A 25,255-nucleotide genomic window follows, 5' to 3' on the forward strand; every position below is an offset into this window, starting at 1 on the left:
GACATCCAGACGGCGGGACGGCCACTAAGCGTCAGGGGTACCGTTGGTGCTAGCAGCGCCAATCTGGGGCCTGGGGGTCTTGGTTGGATCCGCCCCTGAATAGCCCGGAGGAGGAGAGGAGCGAGGAGGCTTTATTTTAAAATGGAGAGGGGGGAAAAAACCAAAGAACAATTAAACCTAGCGATGCTAAGAGACCTGGTTTCCCCTTTAGTCTCCCGCCGCCTCTAGACTTCTATTGCCTTAACCTCTCGAGCCTCTATCTTCTTTTCCTTTCATCCTCCATTTCCTTCTTGTTCTCCCTTCCCGTCCGCTCTTTTAGACTCTCTCAACTTCATAACAAGCTGCCCACCGCCTCATTTCACTCCTTCAACAATCTTCATGCTCTCTAATTTTGCATGAACGTCCATTGAATTCCCTTACGCCCGGAGGTCTCGGCCCCAATACGCTCGTTCTTTTCTCTTCAACCTTCGCTCGCTACTATACTTATGATTGACGCCTGTAACGCTCCCCAATTGGAGCTGCAGCCACTTTTTACGCTCTTGTAGTTACTGCCTACCGAGACCTTTCCCCAACGGCCACCGTATTTTCGTATCCTTCCCCCCCCTAATTTTCGATATTGGGCCCCTTCAGATACCTACCTATCTTCAAAATGCCCGAATCTACGCCCCAAACGGCCGACTCAGGAACACCCAAGGCTGGTGCCCCTAAGGACAAGAACTGCCCCTTTTGTGGGCAAGCATTCACCTCTTCTTCGCTCGGCCGCCATCTCGATCTGTATATCAAAGAGAAGAACCCAAAGCCCGCGGATGGAATTCACGATGTCGATGCTATCAGAAAGCTTCGCGGTGGCATCACCAGACGACAGCCCCGGGGTTCTCTTGGCGGGAGGCGTGAAGCCTCGACTCCAGTCGGTACGCCCAGGGCACATGTCGTAAAGGATACACCCGTCCCTGAGAATGAAGACTTTCAATCCCCTGTTCTCTCCAAGGATAATCAGCTCTCCGTCGATTCGACCATGACATATGCGCCAGCTTTTCAGCCAACATGGGAGGCGACGGGCGTTATGAACGACATCCCGAAACGGGGCAGCTGGGAGAGCGATGCCGCACCCGAGCCACCAAAACGCCCTGGTATGCAACGTACTGTCAGCAAACAGGCTATTCAAAAAGCCCAGTTTGATGTCAAGCAAAAACTTTCAGACGCTATGGATACAGCCCGTGCCGCCGAGCTCGCGTTAAGGGAGCTCCTCAGCTCTTGGAGAGCAGCCAAGTATGAATTCGCGTTTTTTAAAACATAGATTTTTGTCCTGTAGTGCTAACAAGAGGAACAGGGTACAGCTTGACAGCAACTCGATGCCATTCGATTTCGATCCCCTATCTCTCGATTTCCCTGCCCTCACTCTCCAATGTCTACAGCCTCCACCGACTCTTTTCTCGTCCACGCAACACCCCACCTCCACATCTTGGTCAGTCCAATCGCCAGGTCACCGCGAATACGAGGCTCTGCGGACTTACTTCGCAGGAGAGTTCAAGGCTTGGAAAGTGACCTGTGCTTCTGCTACCACCGCCGTCATGGATGAGTTTAAATATCCGCCTTCGACAAATAACAATTTCCGAAACCCTCGCGAGTCGATCCGCAAGGCTGAGAAAATGGCCGAACAACTTGAGGCGCAAATCGATGAACACCTCCAGTCAGCATACGCAGTATGGGAGACTCTCCCAATTCAACGACAGCAAGAGCTTTGGATTCTGGAGTTAGCCCGGGGTGTGGGAAGAAAACACAAGGAGGCTGAGAAAATGAAGGAGAAGCAGCACAGACTCAAGCAAGAGAATGCCAACCTCAAATCCCAGATTGAGCAACTGAACAAGCTTCAGCAACCCAAGGAGTTCAGGCTTGCCCCGCCAGTTACGATTCCCCTTGAAAGGGAGTTGCTTTCCCTTTCTTACGAGCAGGCTGTCAAGGGTGGAAGGGCTGTAGGTTTCTCTATCGAGGATAGTCAACTCGACCTCGGTGCTCTCGTGACAAGATCCATCGAGCGCTGGAAGAGTGTTATTGCTTCTTCAAGGGCCAATGCTGCTGGGATGAACGCCCAGAGGACATTGGAACAAGCCAGCCAGAATCAAGCCGCTTCCGCTGCTGTCAACGGCACTCAACCAACGCCACAAATCCAGACGCCATCTCAGCCACATTTTCAACAGCAACAGCAGCAGCAACATCAACCGCAACGACCACAGCTTCCCAAACGTCAGTCAACAACAAGCATTAACGGTGCTCCGAGCGAGCATGCCACTACTTCGGCCTCGACAACTGGTCCATCATCAATCGCCGAGGCCAGCGATCAAGATGCCGATGCAGAGATGGAGGATGATGATAGCTTCGCCATGGTCAATGCATCTCCAGTCAAGCCTCAACCACCTGTCCAGCAACAAGCAAGTCTAGAAGTACCACGAACGCGGCCTACCCAACAGCAACAGCAACAACAGATGCAGCAACAACAACGAGCAGCAGCACAGTTTATGATGCCCAACGGAACTGGGAGCCCCATAAACCGAAACGCCATTAATATGAGTCGTTCGATGCCAAATATGAATATGGCGATGCAAAATGGAGCAATGCATAGTGCAGACATGGCCATGGCTATGCAGGGGGTACGCGGGGATGCCATGTTTTTAGAATAAAACAATGATTTCAGTTGGGCGGCTAAAGTTGAGAACCATAATAGCTGATTGGCTAAAGAAAAACTGTATATAAGTAATGACGAATACTCAGAGCTAGATACAAGCTGCTCATGATTCAATAATATGACCAATTCGGAGAGCTCATCACCTCTATTGCTTCGTTCTCGTGGTCTTTTGCCGTATTTAGACATTTCTACCAATGATTTTATCTGTGGCTGAGCGCGCCCAAGACCAAGAATGAAAGGAATGCCTGACTGAAAATTTACCCCGCGATTGTGGCGCCCAAACCAATGGATTTCTTCTGCCCCTCCAATGCCCTGACTGTTTCCACTGACTCACCACATCCATCACAGCTTGACTCAATTTGCTGGCAGCAGACACTTAAATCAGGAACTGCCGCCTGATTTGGAGATCTGCCATTTCAATTATCCCCACCGCAAAACGAGACGCAATCATGGCTGACGCTGCTGCACCCCCGACCGAGCAGGTCTCCAACCTGCACCTCGATGAGGTAACTGGTGAGAAGGTCTCCAAGACCGAGTTGAAGAAGCGCCAGAAGGCCCGCCAGAAGGAGGAGGAAAAGAAGAAGAAGGCTGCTGAGCGTGGTCCTGCTCCCGCTCCCAAGAAGGCTGCTGGTGGTGCTGAGGCTGCCGAGAAGGATCTCACTCCCAACCAGTACTTCGAGATTCGATCGAGGAACATCAACAAGCTTCGCGAGACCAAGAGCCCCAACCCTTACCCTCACAAGTTCAATGTCACATACGACCTGCGAAACTTTGTCAAGGAGTTCGGACACCTCAAGTCTGGCGAACATGCCAAGGACAAGATCATCCAGGTTGGTGCCCGTGTCCACGGAAAGCGAGCATCCGGCTCCAAGCTTCTTTTCTACGATGTCCGAACAGAGGGTGTCAAGGTCCAGATTATGTGCCAAGCGCAAGAGGTGCGAGAGGGAGCTCCCGCATTTGATGCTCAGCACGAGCACCTCCGCCGAGGTGATATCATTGGTGTTATTGGCTACCCTGGCCGGTAGGTTACTGACTGTCCTAGAACCAGAATGTATACTAATTAACTGTAGAACTGCTCCTAAGACAAAGATTGAGAAGGGAGAGGAGGGTGAGCTGTCCATCTTCGCGACTGAGGTCATCCTCCTGACTCCTTGTCTCCATGCCCTCCCCGATGACCACTACGGCTTCAAGGATCTCGAGCAGCGATACCGCAAGCGATATCTCGATCTCATCTGCAACGAGAAGGCCCGTAATGTTTTCATTACTCGATCCAAGATGATCACCTGGATCCGCCGATACTTCGACGAGCGTGACTTCGTCGAGGTTGAGACTCCCATGATGAACCAGATTGCTGGCGGTGCCACCGCTAAGCCCTTCACTACTCACCATAACGAGTACGACATGCAGATGTTCATGCGTGTCGCTCCTGAGCTATACCTCAAGATGCTTGTTGTTGGTGGCCTCAACCGTGTGTACGAGATCGGACGTCAGTTCCGAAACGAGGGTGCTGATCTCACCCACAACCCTGAATTCACTACCATTGAGTTCTATGAGGCCTACGCCGATGTTAACGACCTGATGGACACCACTGAGGACATGGTTTCTGGCCTTGTCAAGTATCTTACCGGTGGCTACAAGACCACCTTCCACACCCAGACCGGCGAGAAGTACGAGGTCAACTGGGAGAAGCCCTGGCCCCGATATGAGATGATCCCCACCCTGGAGGAGGCTACCGGAGAGAAGTTCCCTCCTGGTGACCAGCTCCACACACAAGAGACCAACGAGTTCCTCAAGAAGATCCTCAAGAAGATGAACCTGGAGTGCACACCTCCTCTCACCAACGCCCGCATGATTGATAAGCTGGTTGGTGAGTTCATCGAGGAGAAGTGTGTCAACCCCTCTTTCATCACCGGTCACCCTCAAGTAATGAGCCCTCTTGCCAAGTACCACCGTGAGATTCCCGGTCTGTGCGAGCGTTTCGAGGCCTTCGTTTGCAAGAAGGAGATCGCCAATGCCTACACTGAGTTGAACGATCCCTTTGACCAGCGTCTGCGTTTTGAGGAGCAGGCCCGCCAGAAGGACCAGGGTGATGACGAGGCTCAGCTCATTGACGAGAACTTCTGTACCTCGCTTGAATATGGTCTGCCTCCTACTGGTGGTTGGGGTATGGGCATCGACCGCATGGTCATGTTCTTGACTGACAACTACACCATCCGTGAGGTTCTCGCTTTCCCCTTCATGAAGGATGATAAGCTGGAGCAGAAGAAGCTTGCCGCCGAGGTTGCTGGTATTGAGCCCATGCCTGAGGAGGGTATTGGTAAGTCTGACCACTCCTAAAACCGAGGACAAATCACTGACTTGTTTGTGTAGCTCACAAGTAAAATGGGAAAATGGGATTTACTGGGTTAACTGATAAGTTGGAATGCATGATTTTACGCTGAGACAACGACATAAGAATGGTCAGATTTCCAGTCCAATGGAATTAGAAAGAAAATAAAATGCTTTTATAAAAGATCTTAAGAATTCTTCCCAAAGTCGAGTGTGTCCAAGATTTTCATTATATATGTCGTTTGGCCAGCTTACCGACCTTCCATTTCGTTATTCTATAGATGCTATTGGGTACCATATTGTACAAGAATAATATACATGCTGTTCTTCGGCATTTTACAACGCCGCCAACTCGTTTATTTGGCAGCAGCCTGCTTCAGTCGCTGCTCAAGGAGGCGAAGAGTGGGCTTGGGAATATGTAGTCTGTGAGCCAAAACCAGAGCCATGGTCAACACACCAAGAGCACCCGCCTGATGAGCTGCAGCGAGTGAAATTGGTACCATATAGATTAGAGTGCTGATGCCGAGGGCAACCTGCAAAGATACCACGTGGAAAAGGCCATCGGCGCCCTTCTTGACGTTGGCGGGGAGGATAGCCTTAACACGTCTCGTGCGCGCGTAGATGAAGAGCGAGAGAATGGAGCAGAAGGTAGTCACAGCTAGAATTCGGTGGTTCATCTGAACAGTGCTGGGGTTCTCGAGCATGTTGCGCCACCAGAGATCAGACTGGTCCTCCTTACGAGAGTAGAACTTGTCCCAGAGTTCCTGCTTAGGGGGGAAGAGACCAAGACCCATCTTAGGGAATTCGTTGTAGATCAGACCAGCATCGAGACCAGCAACAAGACCGCCAGACATGGCAGTAATGAAGGTCAGAGTAGCAAGGGCAAAGACGACACGGCGCATAGTGCGAAGACCGGGCTGGCTCATAGCACCGATCTGTTTCATGGCTGCTTCGGGGTTCGCGAGCCAGCGACGAGTTCGGAGAACAGTTAAAGCAGAGAGAAGCATCCAGGAGTAGCAGATAAAGGCGGTACCAAGGTGAGTGGTGAGGCGGTACTGAGAGACTCGGGGGTGAGAACCAGGAGCAAACAGGTCGTCCTTGAGACCAGACTTGACCATCCACCAGCCAATGATACCCTGGAAACCAATCAGTGCAGATATTCCAGCAAGATTCAATGCCATTTTAGGTGTAACTTTGCGGCGGGCGACGAGGTAGGCGGTAGGAATGACAAAGGTCAGGCCAATAAATCGACCCCAGACACGGTGAAACCATTCCATAAAGTAGATTTTCTTGAATTCTCCGAGGTCCATATGAGGGTTGAGAAGCTTGAACTCGGGCGATGCACGGTACTTTTCGAACTCGGACTCCCAATCTTCTTTGGACATGGGAGGAAGCGAACCGGTGACAGGTCTCCATTCAGTGATACTCAGGCTGTCTTGACGTTAGCTGGCTATCCAATTGTCTACAGAAGGCATAGAAAAGCATACCCAGACTCGGTCAAACGTGTGAGACCACCAAAGACGACAATACCAAAAACACTAACAGCGCTACCGAGGAGCCAGTAGCCCACACCCTTGGGGTTGGACTCAGGCCATGCTTTCTTGGTAGCTTGAGAGACAGAGGGAGATGCGCGGACAGAGACCTGCTCGGCGATAGTTCCAATTGGCTTGTTGATTGCGGAATTGGCATAGGATCGTGATCGGACAGCGTTGAGAACGCGCGAGGGCATGGTCCGGGGAGCACTTCGAAGGCATTGGTTACAGACAAAGAACTTCGAAGGTCCAGACGCTGTGGTCGTGGCCTGGAATAGTAACCTCCGGAGCCCGGGGGCGAAGGAAGACGCCATGATCGAAGCCAATGTTAAGAGGTTGAACGAGCAAGATTGAGAGAAATCGAATTGGACGACAAAGACGAAGAAGAAGTGGCTCACTTATAGATCATACGAGATCTTGGCCATAAATTCGACATCCGATGTGGCTCGGTATTCGGTGCTAGACCTGGTCCGTAGTGGAAAGGCCTCTGTGGTCTTCAGTGGGATCGACCCCACTAGAATCAGTGATTTGCAACGTCTATGATAGGCTCATCTCACACGCCATTTACAATCCATTACCCGCATGGGTACGTATAGTGCCCCGCCAAGGGTCATCTCACCGCCAAACTTTTTTACACGGCAGAAAAGTTGGAAAAAAGTGTTGCTCTGTGGAAGCTGTGTCGATGCCATTCAACCATTTCACGCCGGTCCGCGCAACGCCCATAACTCGATAAATTGGATACCAGCACTTGGCGAGAACAATGGGCGGAAGACAGGCTCACGGGCGACCCCTTATCGCAGCCCCCAAAGCCAAGGCCGGCAACAAAAAGTCCAAGGCGAGATCACAGAAGAATGCGCTCGATGCATTCGGTATCGCACAGGAGAACTTTGCGCCGAAACAGAAGCGAACGCCTCGAGCACGAGAATTAGACGCTGAAATCGAGCGAAAGCACGGTCGCGACGAAGAAGAGGACGAGGAGGACGAGGAAGAGGAAGAGCCACAGAGAAAGAAGGTCAAGAGGCCGAGTCGGCCAACAAACGACGATGCCGATGATGGAAGTGATAGTGAAGGCAACGAATGGCGACTGGGAGGTCTAAGAGATGATGACGAGGATTCGGAGATTGAGAGTGACGATGCATTTGGCGATAGCGATGGAGACAAGTTCGAGGGTTACACGTTCCGTGGCAGCAAAACAACACAGCGTGAGGTAAGTGTGTTCTGTTCTCGAACAGCTGATCCCAGTCTAACACTCAAAAGGATGATGACTCAGAGGACGATTCCCAAGATGACGAGGGTGAAACACTAGGCGCAGATGCCATCGATTTAGCAACAGCCCTGGACCAATTCGAGGAGTCAGATGATGAACCCGTGCAGAAAGATCACTCCGGATCCTCAGAGTCTGACGATGACGCTTCCGACGAATCGGAAGAAGACGACGACAGTGAGGATGATGATAGTGACGACGAGGAGGCAAGCCCCGAGAAGCTCGAAGCTCTTCAAGGCATGATCAAGGGATATGGAGGTCAAAATGGCGACGAGGACGACAAGCCCAAGTCAAAAGCCAAGATCAGTCTTGCTGATTTAGGAATGACGGGTATCAACGATGTCAACGTGAAGAAATCTATGAAGCTGATGAGCAAAGAGGAGAAGGAGAAGCGTCCTGGTGCTTCCAAGAAGCTGGCTGTACCTCTGGCAAGGAGACAACAGGACCAACTTGATCGAAGTGCAGCCTACGAAAAGACCAATGAAACCCTGGATCGATGGAACGACACCGTTAAGCAAAACCGAAGAGCTGAGCATCTCATGTTTCCTCTGCCTCAGAATTCAGCGACTGCTGGTCTCGATACTACCGAGATCCAGCCTTTGAATGTGTCAAAGCCCAGTAACGAGCTCGAGTCTGCCATTATGTCTATCATGGAGCAGAGCGGTCTTACAATGGAAAAGCCACAAAAGCCAAAGGAGAAGGATTATGATGAAGAGGGCAATGAGCTCACCCGCAAGGAAGCTCTTGCACGCAAGCGCATGGAGCGTGAACTCAACTCTCGAGAGGCTAAGCGAGCCAAGCGCATTAAGAAGATCAAGAGCAAGGCATACCACCGTGTGCACAGAAAGCAGCGTGAACGCGATGAAATGGCTACAAAGGAGGCTATGGAAGAGGCCGGTGAGATTGACTCTGAGGAAGAGCGTGAAGCGCAAGATCGTCGTCGAGCGCTTGAGCGTGTTGGCCAGCGACACAAGGAGAGCAAGTGGGCTAAGATTGGCTCCAAGACAAAACGAGCCGTATGGGACGATGATTTCCGCGCTGGCCTGACTGAGATGGCGCGCAAGGACGAGGAGCTTCGAAGGAGAAAAGAGGGCCGTGCTGGTGGCTCTGACGATTCATCTGAATCAGAGAGTGACTCTGACGGAGGCGATGCTTCTCTGCGTCGACAGCTGGCGGCTCTTGAGGAGGAAGAGGATGAGCCCCAGAAGGGTCTAATGGGCATGAAATTCATGCAAAAGGCTGAGGCCGCTAAGAAGGAGGCGAACGATGCTCTTATCAAGCAGATCCGACGAGAGCTTGATGGCGAGGAGTTTGATGGTTCCGCTGATGAGCTGGAAGAAGTGGGCCGACGCCAATATGGTGCTGCAGATGGCCAGCCGTTCAAACCTGCTCTCGAGAAGTCATCCAAGGTGTCTAAGAAGCGCAAGTCTGAGGATGCTGATGACGACGACGACGACGACGACGATGTCATAATAACCACCAACGGTGCTGGCATCAACCCTGCCATTCCCAATATTACATCCCTCTCTGAACCTGCCTCTTCAGGAACCACAGGCGCATGGTCCCGCGGCGAAACACGCCGCAAGAAGAAGGGCCAGTCTAGCGCAAACATTGGTGATCTCGACCTTACATCCAACGTCCTTGTGGCCTCCAAGCCCAGCAAGTCCAAATCCAAGTCAAAAACACAGACTACAGAGGATGCTTCAGACGTCGAATCCGAGACAGACCTGCATCTACCTATGGCGATTCGCGATCAAGAAATGGTTGCTCGTGCCTTTGCTGGTGAGGACGTGGTCGGTGCCTTTGAAGATGAAAAGACAGCTATCGCTGAGGAAGAGGACGACAAGGTCGTCGATAACACACTGCCCGGTTGGGGATCATGGGTTGGTGATGGCGTGAGCGCCAAGGAGAAGAAGCGTCACCAGGGCCGTTTCCTAACAAAGGTTGATGGTATCAAGAAGAAGGATCGCAAGGATGCCAAGCTGGACAAGGTCATTATCAACGAGAAGCGCATCAAGAAGGTAAAGGAGTTCACTTGCATTCCCCGTCTATACAGCATGCTGACAACTTCCAGAATGACCGTTATCTCGCATCTCAGCTCCCTCACCCCTTCGAGTCCCGCCAACAGTACGAGCGCTCGCTGCGTCTACCTGTTGGACCAGAGTGGCAGACGAAGGAGACTTTCCAGGACAGTACCAAGCCCCGTGTGCTTATGAAACAGGGCATTATTGCGCCCATGTCCAAACCTACTATTTAGAAATTTCGATATATATTCTGACATACATACATTGGCGTTTTGAGAATCAAAAGCATCTTTCTTCTATCTGATCTGCTCTGCCTCCGAAGCTGTGTGATGTGTGATGTCTTGTATCCTGGTTTTAGAAGAAATATCGGATAGCTTGAGGTCAAGCTTTTGAGGTATATGGTAACATTCCTGCTGTCTTGTACGGATATGTGATGAGTGTTGATTGCGCCAATTTATTTAATGAGTAACACATCTCGTCCACTTATCTCACCTCACGAGACTTTATAGCGTCAATTAGTTAATTCCATGTTCATCTTGTTACTCGGCATTCGTGGATTAGCGTCCAGCTCACGACTCAGGTCTAACATCCATCTGGTGTTGTCCTGCTGGCATGTAACCCTCAAAGATATCACTTGACCCCTAGTGTTTTAGAGGGTGGCGACATTGTTACGACCACTGCACCACCAGTGACAAAAACGAGATCAATCTGCGAAAATATTGATTAACTATCCGACTAATCTTTGCGCGCCTGAATTCCATCTCTGACCTCGCAGTCCAATGATATGATATAAGCAAGAAAAATCCAATAAGCACAAAGACCGCCAAGGCCATTTCCTATCCCTCGTTTCTTTTGACACAATGAAATTTCGCGAATGCGACTGAACCGCCCTATTCCTCTCCCTGTTTCATTCCAGAGTTTGATGGAGTGTCTGGTACTCCTGTGAAGCAATCCTGTCCAGCGGACTGCATCGGCTTAGTAATACAAATATGAAAGTTGACTCGATTATCCGACTGTCTTTTGGCAGATCGTTGAAGCGACAGTTTTCGGTGGCATTCCTGGCTATCCATAACAAGCTTCTTGATGAGACAAGTTACTCGTTGGTAGTCAAAATATGTTTAAAAACATTAGTTGATTGATGATGATTAAGATATCAGGGGACTCTAGCATTTAGTTGCCCGGGTCCAAGACATCTGATGGAGTGGCGTAAAAAGCCAAGGCGATGATAATATAGAGACCCATAAGCATAGCACCCTCCAGGTAGTTGGATTTTCCATCCTGGACGATATACGTAACAACAAGGACAGAAACTCCAAAGGCAACAGTTTGGACTGAAAAGTCGTGTCAGTAAATATTACACAGAAAGAAAAAGAATGAAACTCACAGGTCTCGAAGTGAAGAGTCATGGGGGCACCAATGATCCAGCCAACAATGACGAGGAAGGGCGTGACCAGGAGAGCAATCTGGATGGAAGAACCAACCGCAACACCCATGGCGAGATCCATCTTATCACGGAGGGCGACGACAACGGCAGTGACGTGCTCAGCAGCATTGCCAACAATAGGAATTAAGATCAAACCAATGAACCCTCGGCTAATTCCGGAGGTCTTAACAAGATCATCAATGCTGTCAACGAGGTAATCGGCGCAGACAGTGACGAGGACGGTGGTAACACAGAGAACGGCGATAGCGGCAATAGGTCCAATAGTAGGCTCCTCTGGCTCAACCTCCTCGCCGTCCTCGTTCTGGTTCTCGGCGTCGAAAAGGTTGCTGTGTGTTCGGAGCTGGAAGACGAGATATAAGACGTATAGGAGGAGAAGGATGATGGCAGTGCCGCGAGAGAGTGTGAGGATGCTCTGGGCCTTCTCCTTGGAACCATTCTGGTCAAGAACTGCATAGAGCTATGAAAGTTAGTCAAGTTTTTGAGAAGGGTTCAATTTGACATACAGCAGCGGGAAGGACAAGCGAGGCCGAAGCCAGTGTCATGAGGGAGCAAGTTGTCTGCGCAGTGGCTGAAGAGAAGGACTGCTCTCTGCCATTGCCCGACTCGCCCCGATGAATGATACCACCGAACAAGAAGCACATTCCCATGACCAGAAGAAGGTTAGAAAGAATGCTACCAAGCATAGAAGCCTGGACGAGCTCAATTTCGTTTCGCTGGAGAGCAACAATGCTGACCTATAAGTACGATTAGTCGTGAACATGAAGTTAAGCTTGGAGCATATACAATAAGTTCCACGGCATTTCCAAAGGTAGCATTCAGGAGTCCACCAAGAGTCTCGCCAAGCTTCATCGAGAACTCTTCTGTCGCAAAAGACAGAACAGCAGCGAGGGGGATAATAGCGAAGAAGTTGATGGTGAAGACGGCAGTGGAGCCCCAGCCCATCTTACCCGCGACAATACCGAGAGGAACCATAACCAGGAGAAAGTTGACATAATCTAAGAAGCAGAATTAGTTATGTATGCGACTATACAGCGAGAAGCGCAAACATACTGCTGAGGAGGGTGACCTTGGCGATGTGCCAGGAGTAAGCCAGACTCCTTACGGCAATGTTGCTGTTATCGATACCGGGTGTATGTTTCGAGTCGAAGAGGAACGTCATTGTGCTCGAGTCCCGGCTGAGACTGATATGGCCGTTGCCATTGCGATGACCGAGGGTGTCATTGAGAGCCGACGAGGCACCGCCATTGAGGAGCGGGCTGTTCTCGTCGGCTGTATGGTTGTGAGGTTTAGCAGACATTGATCGTCTGATCTGAAGGTTGAAAGATGGAAGAGCTGTTGGTGGTGATCAAGGCACCGACATGGTCAGCGGATGAGTCTTTGATATAATAAACGAACAGGGAGGAAACATCAAAAGGCGGAGTAGACGGTTGTTAAGCAATAAGCGACGGAATACAAAGAAGTCCTCAAAAGGGCAAGTCTCAGAAGATTGGGGTAGGCTGCATGGTAGGCTGACAATGGGACCTGGGCCTGTAGAGCCTAGATCGCTTGGCCTTGTCTCCATGGGGCGGATGCTTTGAGCTTGTTTGTGCTCGGCATGGAAAGGAGCGGACCCTGCTGCGCCATCCTTGATGCGCATGCACAGAGGTAGGTAGAGATGCAAAGTGAAGATCATATCTGAAGCTGGCGCGTAGATAGAATGGCCTAAATGCACTGCCGTGATCGGCAAACTAACGACGCTTGCCAAGAGGGGGAGAACAATAATGACAGACTTGGAGATGGAGGGAAGACGCAGACAGGAACGGGTGAACTCGAGCTGACGGGAGTCAACCCGGTATTAGGCATTATCGTGTCGCGAATAAACTCACTCTTTCACTCGATATCTTGTACCAAGTGGCAAGGCCCGTATCCGTTTCCGTGTCCAAAGGAGCAGGAACCGAGATAATTGGAGTTGACGTAGAAGTGAGGTTGAAAGAAGGATAAAACGATGTGGGCACCGAGTGGTAAAGGGCAACCATAGGGATAGGGAGATAATATCGTGAGTGGCGGCGCCGTCTTTGGGACCCCCGTGTGAAAGAAGCTAATCTTGCACCTTGTCTCGTTCTGGCTGGTGTGTGGCACTCTGTGCTCAGATGCAGGGATGGTGACGGTGATGAGATGGAGATGTGGATGGTATATGGAGATGGAGCAAGCAGGTTTAGGAAAGATGTGTATTCGTAGATGAGGAGGATATGGTTCTGATACCAGGGTATTGGAAGTATGTATGTTTTACTTTGTGCGTGGCAGAGGAATAGACAGATAGACTTTGAGGAAACCGTGGTTGCTCAAGTGATGCTTTATGATCGAGGAGAGAGAGCAAAAAAGAAAAGGCTAAATGCAGATGCAGATGCAGATGTAGAGAGACATTTTACTTACAAACCATGATTGCGTCGAGCTTTCTCACAGCCAATTGATTAATTGATTGATTGATGCGTGTGTATGCGGTTCAAAGGTTGAACGACCACGGGATTGATTGAGTCGGTCTGGAATGAGCGAAACAGAACGAAACGAAACGGGTAACGAAGCGTATGACGATCCAATCCAACGACAACGTTTGAAGGCAGTGAGTGTGTTGTCTGTCTGTCTCTCTCTCTTCAATTGTGCTTTCTTTTCACCCCCGCTCAACGGAGTGTGTATGTACGTTAGACAGTCCAAGGGAAGAATAGCGTCGGCGGGTAAAGAGAAGCGGGCGTACTTAAGCTGCACAGCCCTGGGAATCTTCAACAATTAGTTAGACGACGGGTGATGATGCTGTTGATGATGATGGTCTTGTTGGAGGCGGTGGTTGTGTTGCAGGAACGAAGAGAAACAACCCGCGTTGCCCCAGGAGGCCTCCTTCCTTGGTCAAGGGAAAAAAGCTTAGCTTGGCCCTGGAAGCAGCAACCGAGCAAGTTGACGTAGGACATGGGTTTCCCAAGCGGATCGGCAGGGTTACATCAGCCAATCCCATCCGGCCACTGACAAAGGAAGCTGGCCATCTAGGCCATAAACCGCTGAGCTATCCACTGACTGAGCTGCCAAGCTCCCCACTTTCCAGGGAGAGCTCCAGGTTGTCCTGTCACTGATGCTCAATTATTCGGCGCGACGCTCTAAGCTCCATCGAGAAACTGCCGATTCCCAGCTATCGACGCAGCGGCCCAAGAAACAAGTTAGATTAGCTGGTGGCTGAGCAAAAAAAAAGCTTAAAACTTTGAATCTGCAAGCGCTTTTTGTCTCTCTGCCATTGTAAATCTCGTCAAAAAAGGGAATTGTCGAAATTAACGCACCTTTTGAATTAATCTGAAATCGTCAATAGCTGTACGCCTCGCAATTCTCCTTCTTCTTGGCATCTTGGCGACCCCTGTTTTTTGGCGGATGGATATCGTATAACTTTGGATATGCAAGATACATCATTATGAGGGGCTTTATTTATCAAACGTCATGTAGCTTGCGCCGGAGTCCATCGGCTTACGACATAATAGACTCCGCCATAATTCCATGCTTTTTGTTTCGCCTTGCACAACCCGCTCGGTCCTGTCCACTCTTGTCCGACGTTGCCGTGTCGCTAGGATTTACGCAAATGGACAACTCGTCATATGTAACTCTAATTGGAGTTAATAAGCAAGAAAGACTGTTACACTGATTCTTATCTTACTGTATGTCTTGTCTCATGTAGTGTTCTATCTTCGGTGTGCAGACTACCATAGGTAGCCAGATAACAATGGCCAGTTTACGGAGTATCATCCTCTCAAACACATTAAAAAGAAACGTCTGTCGCACTCAATGTTTCAGGCATATGCAGACTTCAAACTGCCCCATAATCATTTCCCACTTGGTACTCTCCAACTTTGTTCACCTCCCAACCTGTCACTCTCTTCCTCTTCTTGGTCAAATTCGAGGCAGTGTTAACAACCTGTTTCTTGGCGATCACCCACATCTCACTCACTTCCCCTTGGCGCAAATCTTCATCAAGGGTCGTCATGGCTGCGCCCCAATCAAGCCAGGCCAGATAGTCACCTCCTCAGTACCAGCACGTGGGTTTAATTGATCGATCCCATGCATCCGAGTTCCGGTATCATCAACACAGGTCACAGGATATTCAGTCTCTGTCGGACTTCGGGGCTTTCCAAGCTTCGTCCTCCGACATTCGACACAGCTTAAAGATAACCAATGAAATTATAAGGCGCCCTGTCTAGGGTCTAGCATCTGCCTCCCGTCTGTCTAATCTGGGTGAGGTCAGAGAATATCTAACTGTCTTTCTTGCTTTCCTCCTTCATTTCTAACACATCCAAAGGCTGTTCTTTCTACCCATTCCAATTATACAAAACAAATGTTCCCGTCGAGGTATCGCCATTCTATGCAAGTTATGTTCAATATTTGTACAGGGTGCTGATCTCAGCACCGATGCCCACGTTATGGTCGCAACGGAGCCATCTCACGGTCTGTTTCTCATCAAATTTGGCCCAGAGCTATATCATGAATGTCAGCCAATGTACCCTTGCGTTTCACTGTTGTAGACTTACCCGCAGCATACGCCATATACCATGTCCTTGAGGCTCCGCCATCGATCCAGTTGGCATCAAACTTGGACTGCGTGAAGAAAGTCCAGGCAGTCTTAGGCTGAACTGTTGCATAGTTGCCATAGATAATACCCTTCCACAGGTTGTTAAACTTGTCGACACGGCCCTTGCTAAAGTAAGTGTCCCATTCCTGCTGCACGAATGTGCCAGTTCGGGCCAAGTTGGACACGGGGAGGATAGGAATCATGTGAATGCCCTGGATTGCCTCGATGGCTGCGCTGAACCATGTTGTGTGGTGCACCTTGTTCTCGAACAGAATACCCGCGACCTTGTTTCCGATAAAGTTCTTAGGCTGCACGGTGTTTGAGGTGGTGTAGTAGTAATAGTCTTGCATAGCTCGGGACATGACGGCCAGCTGGAGGTTTGCTCTGTTCTATTGTCAGTTGTCTGCGATCGAAATTCCTGGGCTGCCCAACTTACCTCGCGACCATATTAGTGTCCTTAATCACAGTGCCCCACATCTTCAGAGCATAAACAGACATCATGTCCTCGGAACTTGATTCTTGGTCCTTGCCATCATACATGGCAGTCAGACCATGAGCCCAACTGTGGCCGTGGTACCAATCGAAACTTCGCCAGACGGGGAAGTACTTGTCACTGCTGCTCGGGTTCGCATAATCACGAACAAGAGAGTTGACGTAGGCCTTATTAGCAGCAAGCCATTTGCTATCCATAGCGCCAATATAGGCGGCAGCGAGGACATGGTAGCCATAATGGAAATGGTGATCATTGTAGTAGGTATTTCCAAAGTCGGATCCTGCTTGACCTGTCACATAGGATGCAGATGAAACGACTCCGCCCCAGACGGCTATTCACCTGATTAGCTAACGTAATACCTAGCTTTGACAAATGACTTACATTCGTAGACAAGAGGGTAGTTCTGCTTGTTCGAACCGAATCTGGCAAATGCCTTTTGAAGTTTGAGTAAGCCAGCCTGTGCCAGAGCCTTATCTCCTAGCATGTTGTTGATGACATAGATGATAGAACCAAACTTTGCCAGAGCCTACATTATGTCAGTGCATTTCTCACGGAAGCTTGACGAGGGAGTTACCTTTCCAGAATAGTACATCGAGTCTGTGTTAGCCTGCGCGTCCATGTCTTGCGAGACCTCGGACTTGGCAATAGGTGCGATGATTTTCTTTGCATTAGCAGTCAGACCACGGCTTCCTTTCGTTGGGTCCCAGGGAGCAAAGCCCATGTCGACGGGCAGCGCGGACTCGACCATCGTCCAGGTGGTTCCTCCAACGGCAGTAGCAATACCCTTGGTGGGTGTCTGGAGCGAGTACGTCCTCATCTCCTTCTTGGTTGTGGCATCGAATGAGCTGATGTGGTGAGGAAGAGCAAAGATCCAAAGCTTTCCAGTAGCATGGCCAGCTTTGGTCCATGTGAAACTGTAAGTGCCCTGCTTTCCAACAGTGTTGCCGCTGACTGTCATGCCAGTGGCATAGATACCGCAGCCGTTGTCGAGAACCGCCTCGGACTGGCCAACCTTCGGATCCTTCGCAATTTGGATGAAGCCGTAGAATGGCTTGGTCGAGGAAGCAAGACCGTTGTTGGTGACCTTGAGGGTAAGAGGGTCACCCTTGGTCTTGTAAGCATACAGACGCCAGGTGGTTCCATCTTCAAGGACGAAGTTGTACTTGCGCACGTTGGACTTGGGGTCCTTTGTCACTTGTGTCATAGTTCTGAAGTAGACGCCAGTCTGAATCCAAGGTGTACCACCACTGAAGTACGCAGTCGTGAAGACGCTGCCTTGGTAAAGGGGAAAGGTGATTGTTGCTGCTGACTTGCTGTCCTTTCGGAGGTAAGCTTTGGCATAGTGAGCGCTAATAGAGTCCATGGTCAAGACGGTGTTCTTGCCAAGTTCCTTTGCCGAGATGATCATGGACTGAATACCGACAGGGTTGATGTAATATTCGACGGCACCATTATATTGCACGTCGCCATATGTACGTTGTGACGCCTCGATGTGAGAGATAGACATGCCCCAGCTTGCTGCCGGGCCAGCACCCTTCGCCCATGTGAGCGAGTAGGGGTAGGTATAGACGGGGGTATTCTGATCACCAAGGTAGAAGTTGGAGTAAAACTTGTTCGTGCCAATAGGGCTGTTTTGATTGATGATGGGCGTTTTGGGAACAGGGTGAGTAGACTTCCTTGCGAACATCGATGGAGGAGCACTCGTGTCGATGGGATTGGCGAAGATATTGGGAGCGGCAGCCATTTTGGAGAGACCTGAGGGTACAGAGTTGCTTGTAGTAGACGTAACTGGTTTAAGCAGACTTGTAGGGCTAGGAATCGAAGTGCTTATAACGGCAGGTTCTGTAAGGAGAGGGTTGTATAGATCCGTTACAACGAAACCTTCAGTATGAGGCTCAACGTCTGAAAGAGTTGGGAGGACTTGAGCTGTGGCAGTAGTTCCAACCTTGCTGGTACTGACTTTGACACTTTCGGTGACGGGAATGATGTCGTCCTTGTTGTAGGTTGTCAAATACTGGAAAGCAGATGTTTCGATATCTCGCTTGAATTCCTCGTTAGAGTCGTCCCAGGAGTCAGCAGAGTCGTCTTGGCCTTGGGGCAGGGCTAAGACTTGTCCCTGAGTTAGCCAAAGAAGCCATACGGGCAAGATGGTGCGGGTCTTCATGATGGGCAAATGGGGACTGTAATGCTGCCTTGATCAAGATGATCACAACCTCGATAAGACTTATGAGGCTGAATGAAGCTGGGGAACAAGCTGAAAGGTAGGGGTTCCATGGCTCATATAATATAGCCGCCCTACGCTCCAGGGCCTGCTCCTTTCCTTGAAGCCATCGAATGCGGAAAACCACTAGTCCAGTGGCACCACGACTGATAGAGCTAGCATGCACTTACATCGGAGAATGAAATGAAGTGGACTGTGTCTCGGCGGCACAAACGAAGAAACGCATGTGGCTTACCTGGAAGCTAGACCAAGCCTAGAATTGACCACCAAAAGAAATGTTGAACTAACGGACCAGGGTCAACAACGGGTGGTCGAGGCCTAGCAGATGCCAGAAAAGATGGCGTAAGCGATGATGGGTAATAGGATTCAAGAAATTGGACTCTCTAGGATGGTGTAGGATGCGAATGTGATAGGATTCCGAGGTTGCGATGATGCTGAGGTTGAAGTTGAAGTTGAACGAAAATGGCTGGAGGAATTCCATCTTTATCTTTTTCCTCTCGAGGAGCCAATGCCAGAGAAGCTTGGCCATGTGCTCTCTCGGACCATCGCTCTTTCTGACTCTTGGGTATCTTTGAAGCCCAGGAAAGAGCATCGTGAACAGTTGAGGCGGGGACCTTTTTCGCATTCCAGATCAAGTGTCTGCGGCGCATGTCCTCAGTCTCACACTCTCACACACAGGGTATGTGATCCATGGCGCGTCGTGATGCACCTCAAAGGGGAAATCGCCTAGATGCTCATCTGTGGCGTCCCCGTGTGCCTGCAGTAAAGGGGCCAGTTAATTGCCTAGCGCACGCCGGACTTGGGCATGGGCTGCAAGGTGCTCCTAGTTCCAGGAACTATCGATTCGCGACGAGTTAGCCTGGCTTGCTGGGAGACTATTCGAGGGATGGCTTCGGTTGAGCTCGCCACACCTTGCAAACTAAACGTTCAAATTTGCTTCACAGTTCAGCTCCGGGGGTTTGGGTGAGCTTTCAACCTTATGAGTGGACGCCACTTGTGTCCTTCATTTATTTCCATGGCTTGCGTTCCCGAATCAAGTCTCAGCCTTGAGCGTTGATGGCTAGGTGGCTTCATAGCTAAAATCCTTTATTGTTTTGCATATAATCCGTCCTTCATGCTATTACTTGAGTTAAGAAAGTTGTCTCTCAGCAGAAACATCACCAGCCTTGCTATGTCTTCGCCTGATGAATACGAAGTCATTTGTCGCCCGTCTGGTGGCCAAACTCTCTTCTCCAACCGTTTCATCGTTGATATTACATTCATGAAAAAGGCAGTTCGTTTTTGAACCGAGACAATCAGCTGACTCCATATGTTACGTTAGAGACCGTTGAGACAACACTTGACTTGTGGTAACATTTACCCAGACACCAGGACGGATGAGTTCGTTAGAAACCGAGACATGATCCAGTGACCAATCGTTCCAGCGTGTCTCAAAGACCCCAAGGCCATGGGACTCTGGTCTCTAGCTCACTTTATCAATCACGGTGATTGCGTATCGCATTCCAGACCACGGCACAATGCGCTTGGCCATGCCTACCACTACTTGGCAACTCTCTTTTATTGCTTCTTTCTGGTCCAGATCTAAGAATGAACGCCCGCTAAAATGCCGTAGTAAGTGCGCCAGCGATCAGGACATCTTCAATTCACAATCCTAGCGCATCGTATTTGCCTCTTCCACCCTGTTCAAGAATCTGCCGAAGGTCTAGCCGCATTTCTTTGTGCGGCTTCTGCTGCCGGATGGGCTGTTCAGCATGGCCCGCGGACTTTGATGTCTGCTTCGATGCTCGAGGTTCTACCATTGCTTTGATGCGTTTTTGTTTCCTCTCCACTTCCTCTTCACTTCGTTCAGCTTCTTTTCGGCATCTTCGGATTTCACTGCTTCGTAGCACCCATGGTTTGTCAAGAACCTCGGACTTGAATTTGACCCTTTTTTCCCAGAGAGTAACCTCTTGCGCAGTGCCTCGTACCTTGGTCATCTTCTCAATGGTGAGTTGCCGCTCATCTCTGAAGGTAGATAGGCCTCCCTTGACGTCGACAACGCATCCGACATTAATATTTGGGAATGGGTCTGGGTTTTGAGGCGGGTCAATATCCGCTTTCTTCGGAGCAGCATCTCCTGTTGTCGCGCGACTATCATCTTCCCCAGAGATTGGTATGGAAATGGTGCACTCGATACATGAGCCGCTACTGTCGTCTATTGTATACACGCGTCGGCTTGCGAATTCGTCAATGGCGACGACTAATCCGACTACACGTACCCATTTGATGGGTAGATTTCCATAGAAGTAGAAGTTTTCGCCTTGAAGCTGTCAGTCTAAAACACAGTGAAATATGCAACAGCCTAGACTTGCCTTCAAACCCTTCGTACTGACCAAGGTTATGGATATCGGTTACACGAAAGAGGCACCATTGGTTCACGGTTGGCGCAAGATGAAAGCAATACCGAGGATAGATTGGGGGCGTGGCTGGTTCGCTCATGGCATCATGATAGCACTCTTCTTCAGACGAAGGCTAGACCATCATTGAGCATTGCCATATAGAATCGCGCTCTTGCGTATCTTGTCGTAGCGACGCGTTCGAGAGAAGGTTAAACAAGTGAAGTGAGACCTGGCGATGTTCACGGTGGCTTGAGCAAGCCCCACCATAGCTCAGTACCTAGTGGACAACCAAATGGCCCGTGACAACGTCACAGAATCATTTGCACAAAGCCGTTGAATTGCTGAGAATGCCTGCCACAACAAGTATGGGTATTGTTACAGGACATGTCAACGGTTGAAATTCTTCTAAGGAACCTTGCCTTGGAGATATGAGGTTCGAGGTTCATTAGGAGAACAAATCTGCTTCATTTCTGTTGGTCGCAATCATCTATGATTTATACCACATTCGTTGACTGATGACAGACACATGAAAGAAAAACCATCGGAAACCACGCTGCACTCGTAGTATTCCGCAAATTTGATATGAATCATTCAATTCTCCTCAGTCTCTAAATTCTTTGTCCTAAGTGTATCCTTGCCTTAACCTACGCCCAAACACCAAAGTTCTTGACCCAATAGCCGTATTACTGCAATCCGATATTGCAATCCACCTAAAGCCTACCGTTTCGACCTCTTCGAGCCCTTCAGACGAGAAGCGGCTGCCTGAAAGGCCTCTTCTGACGGCTCATCTTCAACAGGTCGCTTCTTGCCCTTCTTGCCCTTGCCCTTGCTCTCTTTGGCACCATACTTCTCAGCGAGATGATCCAGGAAACTCTCTGAGCGATCTTGCTGTCTCTTTTGGATCAGTGCTGCCAGGTCATCCTCTGAGCTTCCCTTGCCCTTCTTCTTTTTTCCCTTCTTGTCGCCGCCGAAGAGCTTGTCGTGCACACCTAGCTCCTTTGCGTAGTCTTCGGCCTCCGTAGCTTCAGCGCGGGCCTGCTTCACGCGTCCTTCTCGCTTCTTCTTCGTCTCTTTTGTGTAGGCTGGGAAGCTGGACACTTTCTTACTCTCTATAGCCGTATTGATAATCTTGCGGAAACGTTCGTCGTCCTCCAGAATGTCGCTTAGGATGACTGTCTCGTACAGCGCATCCATATCGCCTTTGTACTTTTCGTACGCATCGAGCACATCTCCCTTCTCTTCATCAGAGCCTTTGTACTTCTTCGCAAACTTCTCGATCGCATCGCTCGACACAGATTCTTTATATTGCTCTCGGTAGTAGTCGCTCCAGTTGAATCCTTCTGAGTCTACGATCGATTCGGAAGTCGAGCCAGTCTCGTCATACCGTTTGCGACGGGCGGGGTCGGAAAGGATGGCGTAGGCGAACGCAATAGCTTGGAACTTCTCGTGCGCAGCATCTTTCTGATCTTGTGGCACCTTATCTGAAAAATCGTAGGGTCAGTAGTGCTCATCTCTGTTGTAACCCAATCGACAAACCTGGGTGGTTCTTCAGCGCAGCCTTTCGATAAGATTTCTTGATGTCATCGCCCGTCGCAGTCCTTTCCAGGCTCAAAACCTCATACGGGTCAATAGTGGGAGGTTCGCTCTCCAGAACATCTTCGTGGTCTGACATCGTATTGATATCGTCGATTTCGGTTGATCGTGTAATGGAGTTCTAAGTTGGATTAAGCTCGAGCTCGTGCTAGAGTGGGAGACGCGTTGCAACGCGCTCACGAGAAGGGTGTGGGGCCGATGTTAAAGTGCTCTCGGTGATCGGAGTTTACAACTGCCGACCGTTCAAGATGGAGCAAAGCTCCCGCATCTAGACATCTCGTCATACCTCATCCATACATGCTTCACATTAAACGATATGACTACCATAGAACCTGGAAACCACAAGGCCGCAATGGAGCGTGCCTTGGGCTTGGCCAACAATTCCCCTCCCAAGCCCACCAACTTCCGTGTGGGAGCTCTAATTGTGCGGCTAAGCAACAGCAGCATCATTGCCGAAGGATACACTCTTGAGCTTCCCGGGAACACCCATGCTGAAGAAACATGTCTATTGAAGCTAGCTGAGCAGCATGGAACGACAGAAGAGAAGCTATCAGATGTCTTTAACACCCCCCATGCTCTCTACACCACTGTTGAACCTTGTTTCAAACGGCTGAGCGGCAAACTCCCCTGCGTCGAAAGAGTCCTGCGCCAAAAGTCATGGATTAAGCAGGTCTATGTTGGCGTCCAGGAACCTGAGACTTTTGTTGGGGAGAATACAGGTCGCAAAACGCTCGAAGATGCTGGTATTGAGATCCACCATGTCTCAGGCTTGGAAGATGAGATTCTCAAGGTTGCGACTGCCGGGCATATCAAATCATGAACTAAGCTATTCGCATGAGATCAAATTACTCATCCATGGGAATTAAAGAGTCATGGACGGTCTTGTGGCATATTGGATAAATTTGTCAGTTGGATCTGAGATGAGGTGAAGGAGATGGCAAGTACCACCCCATATTACCAGAGCATCTCAAGCTAATCGACCGTGTTCCCTCAGAAATCTGCAGTTTAGTTATATCGTCAATACTCAGCGCGTTACCTGCTACGCTACTCTAAAGGGTTCCCCTCTCCGGCATATTCTGTTTGCGATATGTCAGTCGATACATCAAGTCAGAAGGTCAGCTATCGAATTTGCCGATTTGCATATCACCAACCATCAATTGATTTATGCATTTCAATTTCAGCCGCGATATTACCGACCTGTCCTGACCGGCTCGCGTTGACTTCCGCCAACAGACCCCTCGTACCATGTTATGCTTGCGGTTGCCACGTAGCACACCAGTGATCCAATGCGCAACGTTGACCAAGATGCTCCCGTCTTTTGTCTTTGATATCGACCTCATATGTGTACATTTTCATCCCTGGACTCACTATATTGCCGCTGGGAGAAGCACAGATGATGCTTTCACATGACTGAACTACCAAACTACCATCTATCGAACGTTGGCAGCTATTTGTTGCGACTGTCTTCCGCACGAGTATTTCAAATTTAGCCTCACATCATCCCTTGATGAGTATGGAGCGAAACGCAGAATAAAATAGTGCCTTCCAATCTTGTCAGAGTACTTCCTACAGGTTGGGAAGTTGAACATCTAGCTTCTCCCAGGGTCTTTTGGTCACTGCTTACTCCTGCATCCCCAGGCATTTTATATATCACAAATCTAAATCTGACGAACGATCCTTACATGACGCACTTTGGTGGTCTGTGAGAAGTTGTGAGTGATATGCGTTGTACACAAGTCTGATGGGTTTGCATACCATTTCACTCACATATGCGTTTAGGGGAGAGAGCTATGCCAAAAAGAAAGAAAGGAAAGAAATCACGGCCATACCAGGATTTGGTCTTCATTTAAAGTCCTTTCTTGAGAGTAACACATCTATTGAGTCTCCGTATCTAAGATACACTTCGACTTGGGCGTCGAAATGACCTAGGCGAAGATTTTACGCCTCAGCTACCGACCCCTGTCTCTTCCTCTTCGATGTGATCTCTTTTCACCACTTCCGTGCTCCTCTCTGACCTCAACACATGTGACTTGGCACTCAGAACAGAGTGCCGTAGGAACCAGGAGGGTGTGCCATGTGAAATATTGGCAGCTGGGCTTGAGGTATCGGTTGAGAACCTGCTCTGGGGGTCCGTTCGCAATCCACCATTCGCATATGTCCCAAGCAATTGTATCTATTTCGATCTTGCACACATGCCCCTGGGTGATAAGTCTGTGAGGAACTATCCCTTTCTTGGGGCAGTGTGTGCGTCTGCAGGGGCAGATGTAGAAGCCGCGTTGACCCGTGCACATGGTATTTCTTAGGTTGTCGGGTGCTATTTCCACTCCTGGGGCTTTTGGAGTATGAGATGGCTGGTGCCTTGATTTGTTCTATATGTACTAGGATCATAAGAAGAGTCTTGGGGTGGTTAATGGGGCCGTTTCCAAGGCTGCCTGTTTGTTGAAGTTTGTCTGTGTCTATCCGACTGTCGGTTCTATGATGTGAAAAAATGTGTACTGACATGATGGACGGCATGGCGACTATTTACATTGATCAAACTGTGGTTGAACATGGCGATAGATTCCAGTATGTTTTGCTTGGAGTTTAGAAATTATGCGGGAAGCCGAACATTGCTCCAGCTGTAATCGGTGTAGGATACCGAGAATAAGGAGCTCAATACATAAGTTCTTACTGAGAATGGCAGTGTTGCCAAAGTCTAAGATTCCGAGGTCTTCAA

General features: G+C 49.7%; 9 protein-coding genes across 9 annotated transcripts; 4 read left to right on the forward strand and 5 right to left on the reverse strand.

Annotated features, from left to right (window-relative positions):
• Positions 1–649: 649 nt before the first annotated feature.
• FPRO_09782 (uncharacterized protein) lies at positions 650–2,678 on the forward strand (the record flags this gene model as incomplete). The annotated part of the gene is made up of 2 exons (XM_031233210.1): positions 650–1,269; positions 1,331–2,678. The coding sequence occupies 2 exons, from the start codon at positions 650–652 to the stop codon at positions 2,676–2,678; spliced, it is 1,968 nt and encodes a 655-aa protein (XP_031083070.1).
• A 454-nt stretch (positions 2,679–3,132) lies between these two features.
• On the forward strand, positions 3,133–5,064 carry FPRO_09783 (putative lysine-tRNA ligase; the record flags this gene model as incomplete). Its single annotated transcript, XM_031233211.1, has 3 exons — positions 3,133–3,704; positions 3,754–5,000; positions 5,054–5,064. 3 exons carry the CDS (start codon positions 3,133–3,135, stop codon positions 5,062–5,064), a joined length of 1,830 nt encoding a protein of 609 aa, XP_031083071.1.
• A 303-nt stretch (positions 5,065–5,367) lies between these two features.
• Positions 5,368–6,857, reverse strand: FPRO_09784 (putative COX15-cytochrome oxidase assembly factor; the record flags this gene model as incomplete). Its single annotated transcript, XM_031233212.1, has 2 exons — positions 5,368–6,442; positions 6,499–6,857. 2 exons carry the CDS (start codon positions 6,855–6,857, stop codon positions 5,368–5,370), a joined length of 1,434 nt encoding a protein of 477 aa, XP_031083072.1.
• Positions 6,858–7,303: 446 nt separating this feature from the next.
• On the forward strand, positions 7,304–10,064 carry FPRO_09785 (uncharacterized protein; the record flags this gene model as incomplete). Its single annotated transcript, XM_031233213.1, has 3 exons — positions 7,304–7,750; positions 7,801–9,828; positions 9,882–10,064. 3 exons carry the CDS (start codon positions 7,304–7,306, stop codon positions 10,062–10,064), a joined length of 2,658 nt encoding a protein of 885 aa, XP_031083073.1.
• Positions 10,065–11,001: 937 nt separating this feature from the next.
• FPRO_09786 (putative calcium/proton exchanger) lies at positions 11,002–12,572 on the reverse strand (the record flags this gene model as incomplete). Its single annotated transcript, XM_031233214.1, has 5 exons — positions 11,002–11,162; positions 11,216–11,732; positions 11,779–12,009; positions 12,059–12,270; positions 12,326–12,572. The coding sequence occupies 5 exons, from the start codon at positions 12,570–12,572 to the stop codon at positions 11,002–11,004; spliced, it is 1,368 nt and encodes a 455-aa protein (XP_031083074.1).
• Positions 12,573–15,742: 3,170 nt separating this feature from the next.
• On the reverse strand, positions 15,743–18,511 carry FPRO_09787 (uncharacterized protein; the record flags this gene model as incomplete). The annotated part of the gene is made up of 5 exons (XM_031233215.1): positions 15,743–15,759; positions 15,814–16,238; positions 16,291–16,678; positions 16,729–16,873; positions 16,922–18,511. 5 exons carry the CDS (start codon positions 18,509–18,511, stop codon positions 15,743–15,745), a joined length of 2,565 nt encoding a protein of 854 aa, XP_031083075.1.
• Positions 18,512–20,211: 1,700 nt separating this feature from the next.
• FPRO_09788 (uncharacterized protein) lies at positions 20,212–21,046 on the reverse strand (the record flags this gene model as incomplete). The annotated part of the gene is made up of 2 exons (XM_031233217.1): positions 20,212–20,867; positions 20,941–21,046. 2 exons carry the CDS (start codon positions 21,044–21,046, stop codon positions 20,212–20,214), a joined length of 762 nt encoding a protein of 253 aa, XP_031083076.1.
• A 617-nt stretch (positions 21,047–21,663) lies between these two features.
• FPRO_09789 (uncharacterized protein) lies at positions 21,664–22,618 on the reverse strand (the record flags this gene model as incomplete). The annotated part of the gene is made up of 2 exons (XM_031233218.1): positions 21,664–22,427; positions 22,483–22,618. The coding sequence occupies 2 exons, from the start codon at positions 22,616–22,618 to the stop codon at positions 21,664–21,666; spliced, it is 900 nt and encodes a 299-aa protein (XP_031083077.1).
• A 237-nt stretch (positions 22,619–22,855) lies between these two features.
• On the forward strand, positions 22,856–23,359 carry FPRO_09790 (uncharacterized protein; the record flags this gene model as incomplete). Its single annotated transcript, XM_031233219.1, has 1 exon — positions 22,856–23,359. One exon carries the CDS (start codon positions 22,856–22,858, stop codon positions 23,357–23,359), a length of 504 nt encoding a protein of 167 aa, XP_031083078.1.
• Positions 23,360–25,255: the final 1,896 nt, after the last annotated feature.

This window comes from Fusarium proliferatum, assembly GCF_900067095.1.
Source record: "Fusarium proliferatum ET1 genome assembly, contig: FPRO_scaffold006, whole genome shotgun sequence".
In the NCBI taxonomy this organism is placed as follows: Eukaryota; Fungi; Ascomycota; class Sordariomycetes; order Hypocreales; family Nectriaceae; genus Fusarium; species Fusarium proliferatum.